This window comes from Acanthaster planci, linkage group LG01, assembly GCF_054643075.1.
Source record: "Acanthaster planci isolate LZ-2023a linkage group LG01, COTS_SCS, whole genome shotgun sequence".
Taxonomy (NCBI): domain Eukaryota; kingdom Metazoa; phylum Echinodermata; class Asteroidea; order Valvatida; family Acanthasteridae; genus Acanthaster; species Acanthaster planci.
This window is the reverse complement of record NC_141777.1, coordinates 6,495,668-6,507,739: the sequence shown is the minus strand read 5'-3', so window position 1 is coordinate 6,507,739 and position 12,072 is coordinate 6,495,668. Positions and strand designations below refer to the sequence as shown.

General features: G+C 38.7%; 1 protein-coding gene across 2 annotated transcripts in view; it reads right to left on the bottom strand.

Moving 5' to 3' along the window:
* Nucleotides 1-386: 386 nt before the first annotated feature.
* Nucleotides 387-12,072, bottom strand: part of LOC110990334 (echinoderm microtubule-associated protein-like 6) — a 40,626-nt gene continuing 28,940 nt past the window's right edge. The window contains exons 28-36 of one of the 2 annotated variants that reach the window (XM_022255275.2): nt 11,657-11,777; nt 11,344-11,364; nt 9,230-9,418; nt 8,081-8,253; nt 7,080-7,242; nt 6,016-6,119; nt 4,585-4,738; nt 3,997-4,097; nt 387-3,542 (exon numbers count right to left, since the gene is read on the bottom strand). In XM_022255275.2, the coding sequence (XP_022110967.1) occupies nt 3,518-3,542; nt 3,997-4,097; nt 4,585-4,738; nt 6,016-6,119; nt 7,080-7,242; nt 8,081-8,253; nt 9,230-9,418; nt 11,344-11,364; nt 11,657-11,777 (1,051 nt within the window). In that variant the 3' untranslated portion in view covers nt 387-3,517. The remainder of the gene's footprint in view (nt 3,543-3,996; nt 4,098-4,584; nt 4,739-6,015; nt 6,120-7,079; nt 7,243-8,080; nt 8,254-9,229; nt 9,419-11,343; nt 11,365-11,656; nt 11,778-12,072) is intronic. The other variant, XM_022255276.2, reaches the window with a different exon arrangement.

Sequence of the window (12,072 nt, the reverse complement as noted above, 5' to 3'; positions counted from 1 at the left end):
ATTCCCTTTGTTCCTGCTTTGACCTTATAGCTTCACTCTTCTTTGCAATAATGATTGTTTTTTCTTCTTGTCATTTGAGAGAATTTCTGATGCAGGGAAATGCCCGCCTAACTTACTCTTTATCGAGTCTTAAATATAAGTCATTTACCTAGCTTTTGTTAGCCAATCAGATATCAAGAATCATCATCACAATGAACAGCAGCAAATGAAACCACAGAGGCTGGGAGAAAGCTGCAAGTTCAATGAGGTGAAGGTTTCAAGTCTATGCATATCTACACAAAGTAATGCATTCTTATACCAATTTATACATCTGTATTACTAGGCTGTTCATGCATGGTTATGCAGAGCAAAGGAGGTAATAAATCAAAATTTTGAACTGCAAGAAGTTACCAAACAATTGCACAGAAGGGGTGCCATCAATTCAATCTGGCACGTACCACCACATTTATTACAGAAATTTGAAAAGATGTCAAATATGTACATCAAGTTGAAAAGTGAACTTACAGAAACTTCATTACTGCAATTAGGAAAAGAAAATCGCACAAAATGAGTCATGATCAACAAAAAAAATCATTTTTTTTTAGCACAGAAAATCCAAACATTAAAATGACGCTTCAAACTTAATACCTTATTTATACAATTCCAAAGAACAAGAATTTCTCAAACAGTCACACAAGTAAAGAGAAAATTTTGAAACCATTGATGAAATTCAGTGGTACAAAGGTAAAACATTGATAAGCATTTCAACATTACCATTTTTATGCAGCACAATTCAAGGATTCACATGTTTCCATGCATGCTCCAAAATACTTGTATGAAGAAAGACCGGGATACTGACTTTACTTCATAGAAAAATAAACTTAATGTTTACTGTGCTATGCAAGTAAACCAAATAAAACAATGTAAACTACAATGCCGTCATAGTGACAGAATTGTCCATACCAGTTACCTGATATAGTAATCAATGACATATATTGTATAGAAATTAATACCAAGCAGGGATGTTCATTCCAGCTATACTTTCAGTATAATAGTAACTGCTCCCGCATTAAAAATTCTAGTCATTTAAAAAAAAATTCATGGTCCATTCCACTGACCCCTTTCATGACTCTTTCCTCAAGAAAAATCAGTATGCTTTTCAAATGGAATGGCACCCTCAAATGACAAAGAGCAGATACGCAAGTATAAAGTAAAACTTCATTAAGCCACTGAAAATGAAATATTACAGTAATAGCGAGTGACTAACTGCTCAGTAAATGGAAAAACTACACCATTTATTTCAACATTATTTGTCAAATACAAGTGGACATGAAACCTTCCCGACTACACTTTCCTTTCCTACTTGATGCTATAAACAAACAAAGCTTGAAGACGACAAGGTCAGAAGACTGATCCAAAATGTACTTGGATGATCGGAAAAACTGCAGTATGTGCACGAGAACTCTTCATGTAATAAACCCTGTTATCTACTAGACTAACTTCAACCATTGTACTCTGACACCAAACATCTGATTTGATAAGATTTTGAAGAACGGTACCACAAGGGTCCTGAGAATTTAAACAGAAGGCGTGATACAGGCATTGGAAGTGCTCATTAGAATTCTGTAACTGCGTCGTTTAATTTTGAATCTGAGATTATTCATTCAAAGATGGGAATGGTAAGTAATCCATTCTTTATATTTCAATCTAATACAATAGTTTAGGCACATACACTGAACGTTGGTTACAATACAGAAACCCTAAGTTTAGAGACTAAAAGAGTGAAACTGGACGAACACCAGGAATGTACAGAGATCTTCACGCTGAAAAACTATGCAATTCACACAGAAGTGTACAAATGTCAAGTTATCTTGATTTTCAGTACAAACCTACACTTGCAAGAAGAATCGGACAGTTCCCATGGTAACCACACTGACCATCATGCGACCTGTCACGATAAAATCTACAAACAGACACCATACATGAAAGTTTTACTGTACTGGTACTTCAAGCATCATTCGAACAAGGAACAACTCACCTCTGAAAATCCTTTAGGATTCCATAATTTCCAGCAAAAAGCAATTGAAACAAATCATGGGGGGTTAAAAGATTGTCTGAGTGACCTTTTCAGCCAGCAGCAACAAGTCCATGTACATAATTCTTGTTGAAATGAAATGCAGTTATGAAACACAATGGAGGCAGTGCAGACAGAAATTCCAGGAAGATTCTCTGTTTCTCCCCCTCCCATCAAAACAAAACTACATAAATAAAAAGAATCCATTCAGACCTTTCTCAATTCTGACAATAAAACAAATTAATAAATAAAATAAATAAATTGAAAAAATACTGAAGCCAATAATGGCAAAATAGGTCATAGTGCTTGATACAAAACACTTCAATTTTCTTACAAGGTGGGCACTGCAAAAGTAACCTCAATCTGTGAGTTTTTCTGATTCCATTTTCTTATTTTGAAGTCTATCGAGAAGAATTCTAAACTTTACACAACCCTAACAGAAAAGGCGCTGATTTCAAACACACTGAGTGTTGGCATGGATCTACTTACTGCTACAAAGCAAACAAAATGGGATTCACATAAGGGCCCATTAACACAGAAGAGCAGCGATGGTTTTCTGCACAATAAAAAACACAGAACATAATGGTTTCCTATGGGCTGTTGGCAATGACGGTGGAGAAACTGTAACCATAGGCAGTGTTTAGAAACAGCCATTTTTCAAAGACACTACCTTGAGACTGTGCGTTGTGGCCAACAGGCAGTCTCATTAGGTATGGCATCACTGACTAGCCAGGACATTGTGCAAGTGACAGTGGGCATGCTTTCACTATGCTTATGGTTCCTGGATTAAAGCATAATTGTCAATAACCTAAAGATTTGCACACCGAACAGGTTCACACCTTGCAGGGGTGTGAGTGGCCACTTCAAATTAAAGCTGAAAACAGCTAACAAAAAGCTGAAATGTAAAAAGTTCCCATACTTTTGTACAGACCAGGTGTACAAAAAAAGCTGACAATCAGTGTCAACATCCAAACAAAATAAAGCTGAAATCGGCTAAAAAGCCGAATTCTCACACCCCTGACCTTGTGTCTTGGGTACAGTGCTACCAAGCATACCATTTCCCACTCTCTGCTATTGCCTACATGTATCTGTGTTCGTGACTATGAGCCTTGTTGGTATTATAAGGTATACTTGCATGGAGAAGCTTGAAGTACAATATTGAGTACTATTGTATTGTCTATTGCCTGTGCCTTGTCCAAGGTTTTATAATAAATACTGACAAAAATATTGCCAACTCCGGGCAATAGTGGGAAATGTTAATGAAATATAAAAATGCACATAGTCAGCTTTCACAGTTGGCTGTGATTCCTGCAGCTTATTGCAAACCATTTGAATGCGGCCAGATTGGAATCCAAGATGTCTTATGGCTGCTGTAACCTCAAAGTCACCTCTAAAGTAGTTACATCACTGGTATTCTTTTGGGATGAGAAGTACTGACTGCTTGAACCTTACCAATGGAATTCATCATGTGCACTTCCACACAAACAAGCTGTCGGAAGAGAGACAAAAAAAAATATCATTTAAGTTGGAGAGAAATTCGCCCATCATTTGCTCAGTTCTGTCTGTTTACACAGACTTATCTAACCACCACCTTTGAAGGCTGAAATGTTGCAGATTCTCAGAAAGATGCACCAAGAATTGTCGTACCACAGGCATGGTCATAGATACTGAATTTTTATTGGTCACGAATTGATCATGTGATATGCTACAACAGCACATGTATCATTCATGCGTCAAGCGCACTGGCAATATTGCTGGGCCGCAAAATAGATGGATAATGGTGATCTTTCTCACAGTTGATGTGTCGTGTCCACTGTGTTGTAACTGTGAAATCCTTGGTACGAGGGTAGATAGCCGTGATGGTGCTTTGCACCAGTTATTACATACATGTACACCCCTGCAAAGTAATGTATGTTTATTTTTTACAAAACCAAACTTCTTACCAACAGTCCTCCCCGCCTGCACTGATAAGGTGTCGGTCATCGTATGAGAATCTCACATTAGTCACATGGGCTGAATGGCCAACATACTTCTTGTGTGGTGCCTAAAATGTAAAAGGAAATTTTTTTTGGGGGGGGGGTTAAAATATATTAGCAAAAGCAAAATTGGTACAACCTTGCAAAGAGAGAACATCGTGTCTCCTCAAATTATAGAAAGCACAATGAATTACCAACAATTATTCATTGAAGAGTGCATAATGTGGAAAAAGAACATCAGGAAAGGCCCAAACCTGAAGCTCAGAGAGAGGTCTTAACACAATCCAAAGTTTCTGATAAAATTTTGTTTATAACACAAGTGTCAGTTTAAAATAATTTCTTGAGATTCAGAACATCTAATGTGTCACATTCAAATGTACTCAAATTCTCAATGCAGGTTTTGTAACTGATGTCAATGGGTGGTGCTCTGCATGATATTTTCGGTAACAGTTTCAAGGCAGAACTACATTTAAATTGTGGACCTCATTTCTTTCCAAGGCATATTTAAAGAGGATGACTAAAACACTGCGAATTCTCCAACAAAACATTACTTACGTATTTGTCAGGACAAGGAAATTTGAACAACTTGACGAATCCGAAATCGTCACCTGTGGCCAGAGCATTAGCCATGCCTGTCACTGCAGCGCAGTTCACATCGGCATTCTGGGAACTTCTTGGCCAGATGCCAACAACTTCAGATCCGAGTACACTACAATACAGAAAAAATTCAACAACTTGTACTCAACAGCTTTGGTACTGAAAAAAACACTTGCATTTGAATTTAAGTTCACAGAATTTAGGAAAAGCAAAAATAAATGAAGACCTTTGTATGAAACAGGTAGCTATTTGACAATCGTTGACTGCTGTAATGTAGGATATGACATTTTAAACACATGGGGGATGGATGATGCCCGAAGCAAAGTCAAGGGTATTATACATCCCTGGGCCTGAGGGTGTTCAAAGCATCATATCCCACATCACAGCAGTCAAAAATTGTTTTGTCACATCCTTTGCTTGATATTTTCACTTGTTTTTCTACAGAAGATTAAGTGTGACAAAGGAATCTTTGCGCATAAGCAGTCCCTCCATTATCCTGTACAGTATGGGGGCACATGCAGGTGTGTGCACAACCCATAGGTTTGATATCACACAAGGCCTACTGATGTGATGTATAATGGTGTGTGTAGCATGCAATTTGGTTGCCTTGTCACATGACATGTCACATTATCCTGTAAATTATGGGGGCACATGCACGTGTGTGCACAACCCATAGGTTTGATATCACACAAGGCCTACTGATGTGATGTATAATGGTGTGTGTAGCATGCAATTTGGTTGCCTTGTCACATGATTACCCTGAGCCAATAAAAAACAGTATTTAAAACAGAGGTATGACTGTCTTACATTACATGCTTTTTACATGTTCTTACTTTTTCGGTTGAACAGTATGAGCATTGCCAACAAGACTGTTCATAAAACTCTTTTATGACTACGCTGATTATGACCAGGAGAGGCACATAAAGATAAGCAAAATAGGTGCTGTGGCACTTTTCCCTATCAACTTCTGACTTTGATTAAACAGAAATGAGGAGACTTTTTTCAGTTTATAAAACTTCCAGAGAATGTCTAGAAATGAAACACCCTGGGGATGAAAATCCTCAAAAAGGCAGGGATTAAAAAGTCATTGAAATGGTTCTGACAAAGATCGAACCTGTAACAGGGGAAGCAAAGAACCACAAGGTCACACTGACTGACAAGTGAATGGCAAACAATGTCCAAATAGTCCAATCAATCAAACCCTCAAAAATCCATCTCACGTCATCCAGTGTCAACCAAGTTAAATACCCATAGACCCCTTGTAGTTGGTACTCGGTGATCCATGAAGTTTCTTTTATATGGCAAGGAATTATTGAAAAACAAGACGTGCAAGATGTGTCAGCAGACCTGTGATAGATTCAACAAATACCCTGATAATGAACACCTTACCTAGTCCATGTGGCCCATGTGATCTTATCTATAGCTGCAGTATCAGTGAAAGGATTGCCACCTGGTACTCCGTACAGTAGCCTTTTATATGCTCCTGTGCCAACCTGCACAAGTATATCAAACAACATTTGATATGCCAATGTAGAGACATTTCAAAATATGACATCTGATAAATTAACCTTGTTTTAAAACAAGTACGTGTGTAATGGGCAAAGAAGGCATACCACCTTATATTCAGCATTTAACGTTCTAAACATTGCATGGAAAGTAATGTTTTATTTCTTAAATATTCAATTTCTCCAAACTTATCAGGCTTTCATTTGTAGCTTAATTTCTGCACACAAGCTATTGAAAACAAACATCCAGGTGAAATACTGCCTATAGGTACAGACAGTGAAACCAGTTTTTAAGCAACACTACAGAACATGTTGGTTGCTAGCCCATATTTGTCAGCAAATCTATATTGATATCAGGGAGATCTTCTTTTTTGGTGATTGCTGGGTAACATGGTCTCCCCTTGCAGAAGTCTTGGATACCAAGGCACTTAAAGTCCCTTTAGCCAAAAAAGAATGCTACACTCAAGTTTTGCAGTGAAAGGTGCAAAAAATGGAACAATTTGCCAGAGCAACTCGGAAGTATAGACTCCTTAGGGACATTCAGATCAGAACTTTGGAAGGCCATGACCAGTGCTGTTTCGTCCAAAAAGCTGATCTATGGAGTTGTTAACTTGGTTGCCAATGTTCAGTGGAGCCGGATCGGGAATTTCCCTGTGTTCTTTTTTTTCCCATAAGGTTTTTTTGTGCGGGATTTTCGCCCATCCCGTGGTCAGTGTTTAATTAATGCCTTGATTATTTAAATGTTCACGTGTGTATGATGTTGTAGTGGTCTGTATTTGTAAATATTAATGTTTGTCGTATTTGTCCATTTTACTTTCCATCATGAGTTTCTAACTATTGTATTAATTTATGTTCGCAGGGCCCCAATGGAAACCAGTTTGAAACTGTTTGGGCACACCCTGGGTAAAGAAATGGAATAAATAAATAAATACATAAATACCAACTCACCTGGATGTATTTGCTATTTGCCGAAAAATCCAGCTGGAACACAAAGCTTGGAATACCTCGGCAGAAACCTGCACGATTCAGGGAGGGACCTTGAGTCAAATCATAGAAATCCACACAGCCGTCCTCAGAGCCCACGGCAATGTACTGAGCATCAGGACTGAACCTGTATACATGTATGTGTGAAAGTGATGAGGAAAGAAATGCTTGAAATTCTTGTCAACGAGTAGAGGTATTAACAAGTAATTCTCAGCTGACTACTGGAAACAAAGTCTGGGTTCCAGGCTTTTGGACGCAAATATTGAAAGATATTTAATGAATCAGAATCTACAGAAAAATCATTAAGACAATCGCCTGCTTTTCAAATGAATCTTCTCAAGTTAAAATCTCATACATGGGTTGTAGTATCACAGTATAATTGAGAACATTTAAACATTAAAGTTAATGTGCAAACGTGTTAATGTGTGTGCATAAATATGTGAAGGTACATACTTAATGAAACATTTCTTTAAGAATGTAGAACATATTTAAAACTTTGATTTTAATGAGCTGATGCAGAGGATTTTATTTTCAAAAGCAATGGTCTGAGGATTTCTTATTTGTGGATAGAGAACAAACACAGCACAAAATGTGGAGTTAAACGAACCTACATGTACAGCCTGTTCTTCATTAGCATCAGCATGGATGCTATAACTGCACTGAATGCAACAGGGTGATTTGTGTTTTTAAATTAATTATCAACACCTGTTCTGAAGGCAAAACAGGTGTATTTTGTTCGGTCCATTTTTTACTGCAAAAGGGAACAACAACTTTGTAAAAACACAGAAAACTCTGTTATTTCTGTCAGACTAAGACCTTCGTGCTTATCCACCTGTGTAATATATTTTTGGGCAGTGAACATAGAAACCTATGACCATTAGGATAACACTGCTGACATGACAGACCCCTGTTTACCTTGTTTTGTTGTCTTCTAAAGAACTGTCCTTCTTGTGAGTACTGCTTACCTAAGGTCCGTGATGGCCTTGTTCCGTTCACGTTTCTTGGCCCACACCTTCATGGTTCCTACTGCCAGCAGACAAAACTCGCCATTTTTCAGGCCGACAGCGAGGGTCTCCCCGTCAGGACTGTAGGTGATGGAGCGTGCCGCCGAACCCATACTGACTTTGGTTGTCATTGCCTGAGAGGGAAACCAAAAAATAGAATGAGAATCCTCTTATCTTGTTTATGTCAGATCAACTGATTTCCAGACTGATCACTGCATGTCATTAAGGGGTGTGCATTGGGTCTACACTCAGCGACACATATTATAGAGGTCAAGAGTCAAAGGATAGTTTCTCAGAGGTCATTCTCTTTCTCTACCCCCAACCTGTGAGATGACCTCCTATCAACCATAAAATTGATTCCAAGCCCACAAACGTTCATTATTTGCACTGTAAAATCATTCATTTAATTGTAAATGTTTTGAGATATCTTTACCAATTTCTCTCCTATTTTTGTTGAGAAACACAGGCATCAGGAGTTTGAGTTGCACCGTATGCTCATTCAGAAATGCACCTTGGACTTTGACAAACAAATGAGGAAATCCCAATCTTTACAAGACTTTGTAAAGAGTTTCTCAATTTTCAATGGCAGGAGTGTGAAGTGAAAAACAAGGAAATTAGCTGATCTGAGGAAAAGTTGCATGGCTGACTTTTACTTTGCATGAACATGGAAGAAAAACATCTGCCTCCGTATCTCCTGTTTGCTTCATTAATGATAAATCACTGGATTACATAACCACAAAGGCACAGAACTGTAACAATATCATGGTCATGGTCCCAGGCCACGTCCAATATGGGAAATGCCCTCATGGTCTGTCACTGGACTGCAAACCAGCACGTTAGTCAACTGATCACGTTAAAGATAACCAATACAATCACAAACTCCACCTGAACACTTTCTCATGTAGTAAATTTTATTTCAATAAATGTGAATCGAGTTGTACAGAAGCATACATTTTAAAGTAAAAATTCAGAGTTTTCATTCATTGATTAAAAAAAACCAAAGAAATCTCATTCCTCCACCACCAGCAATTTTGCAAATCAAAACAAAGCATTCAGGTTGTATATTTGTAATATCTGCTTTTCTGCTGCCTGCCGATGTACTCAACCTACCATCTTCTGTACATCCCAGATTCGGATGGTGCCATCATCGCTAGCCGAAGCAAACAGCTCCTTGGAGGGGTGGGTAGCTAAGCCCCAGATTTCCCCTTCTCCATGTCCTTGTACCAGCATCGTTACCTGGCCGTTCTTCTCTCCAATCTCGATCACCTCACTGTCCTTGGTGCCTACCAAAATCTTGCCCTACGCAATAGACAAAATTCAAGTTGTGCAAAGATGAAAATCCTGATAAAATGAAAGAACAGTTATTTACCGAGTCATTTGTCATATACTTATTAACCCTAGCCCCAGCGTTGCATTCAAGTCCATCACAAGTCCTTTCACAAGTCCAGTCACAAATCCCTTCACAAGTCCAGTCACAAGTCCTTTCACGGTACCAATCAATTACAAGTCCCTTCACTGGGCCAGTCACAAGATCCTTCACAGGGCCAGTCACAAGTCCCTTCACAAGTCCAGTCACAGGTCTCTTCACAAGTCCAGTCACAAGTCCCTTCACAAGGCCAGTCACAAGTCTCTTCACAAGGCCATTCACAAGTCCCTTCACAGGGCCAGTCACAAGTCCCTTCACAAGGCCAGTCACAAGTCCCTTCACAGGGCCAGTCACAAGTCCCTTCACAAGGCCAGTCATAGGAAACAGGATGAACAATGAAAAAAAGAATGCTTTTGTCACAGCTCATTTGAATAGCTTCTTCTTCAATCCTCCAAAAATTTTCCAAAACCACCTCAAGGATTTTCGAAGATGGTGGAGGCCTAGACAGTGTTGTGTTTGAGTCCATCACAAGTCCCTGAAAGTCCCTGTAAGTCCATCACAAGTCATAAAGTCTTGGGCCAATAGACCTTATCACTGATAAATTCATAATTATGCACGCATGTGCACAAATGGCCTTGGCGGCAAGAATCGTGAGCGGGCCATTGAAAATATACAAAGGTGTAAATTTGATCATCATTTTTTCTTGGGTTTCGGCTTTGTTCATTTTTTTCTTCAGAAAATCCCATTAAATCGTTTTGCTATAAACAGCAAGAAAAGCTTAGATACGGCAATCTTGTGTGCATTGGAAAAATCACCATTATGAAGTCTTTTTAAAGCACTAAAACTCCCGCTTAGATTAGAAACTAATAGCAATCATGCGTGCATAGTTATGAATTTATCAGTGAAAATGTCTATTGGCTTAAGACTTTATGACTTGTGATGGACTTACAGGGACTTGTGATGGACTCAAACACAACACTGTCTGGGCCTCCTCCATTTTCCAAAATCCTTTACGTGGTTTTGGAAAATTTTGGGAGGATTGAAGAAGAATGGCAAAAATGTGTGACTGGTTGCAAAGGATAAATTATGTCCAGGTCTTGGAATTGACTGTGTGTTGCTTATGCTTAGTCCCTAATAAATTCAGGTCTAGATTATATGTGAAATCCTCAGTACTACTCCGCGATATCATTCACACTGCCTCAACACAATGACAGGAATTGCAAGAGGAATTTCAAGGATTGAGGCAGTGGGCACTCCTCAAAGGAGCATATTCAAGAAACACTGGAGGATTTTGGAGGACTGAGGCTGCATGCAACTATTTTGCATCTATAATTGGAGGATTTTGAAGGACTACGGAGGGTTACAGGGCAAAAAAGGATGACGGGTTAGGGTTAAGCACTTCCAGCAGAATGTTGACGGTATGGTGTGTATGTACTGAAACTGCCAAGCCACAAGGATAATCCAAGGAAATGCCTTGCTGTTCAAGACTACATCATAAAATATGTAAATGCTCACATTGGAAGCTCCACCCCCCAAAAAAGAGAAAAATCAGCTGGTTCACAAGAAAATAAATACATGCCTGTGAGTGGCCTAGGTATGAAAGCTAAACGTGGAAACACCATTATGTGCACCAACTGACCCATGCAAGCAAAAGCGACCAATATTCAACAAATAAGGGAGCACAAATCAGTGTCTTCACAAACAACAGAAAACCCACAGGATTGACACTCAAGTACCAGTTCCTTTCAACAAAATTAATGCTTTACTTATTAATCGGTGTGATATGCATGGGGTAAAGGTTGCATGCATTTATGGGTAGCTTAGGAACTGGGTTCCCTACTGAAGTAAATGCAGGTACCTGTTTATCCGTAGGAGAAACCTAACCCAACAATTCAATGGAAAAAGAAACAAAATTTCAAATTATTAATTCTTACCCAAAACACTCCTTGCCAACTTTTTATGCATCTAAACATTAAATGCATGTTAGCATTCCAAATATGTTTCAAAATGCTATCACAAACACCTTTTAAACCCTTTTTCCATTTCTGAGAAGTCACTGAGTAATCTTTAAATGTGGTTATGGGTAGTTAGTCCCATAATTTGGTAGTTTGTCCTGTGCACACTCCAACATAGGATCCCTGTATCTTCTTTATGGTGACATCTGGACTGACCTTACATCGGCAGACAGATTTGATGACGTCAATGGTGTTGCCGGTGCCTAGCTGGAAAGCTCGACATCTCTTCATTTCCTGGTCCCAAAGCTTCACTGGTCCACTGTCCTTACTCTTTGATCTATATCAAAGTTAATTATCGGAGTGTTACTTAGGTTTCTGGTTTTATTAAAGGGTTGAGATGTTGTCATGGTGAGAAGACAATACTTGGGCAAGGCAAATGTAGTACTCAACAAATATATACACATTCTGAAAACTCCTGTTTTGCATACAGAGCAGATAAACATAAGGAATGAAGTCTCACACGTATGAAGTAAAAATTTAACTGTTAAACGTTTAGTAAGAAAAATTTCAGTTCTAAATTCTATATCCGCATATGATAGTTCTGAAACTCTTACCACAATTGAAGATAAACT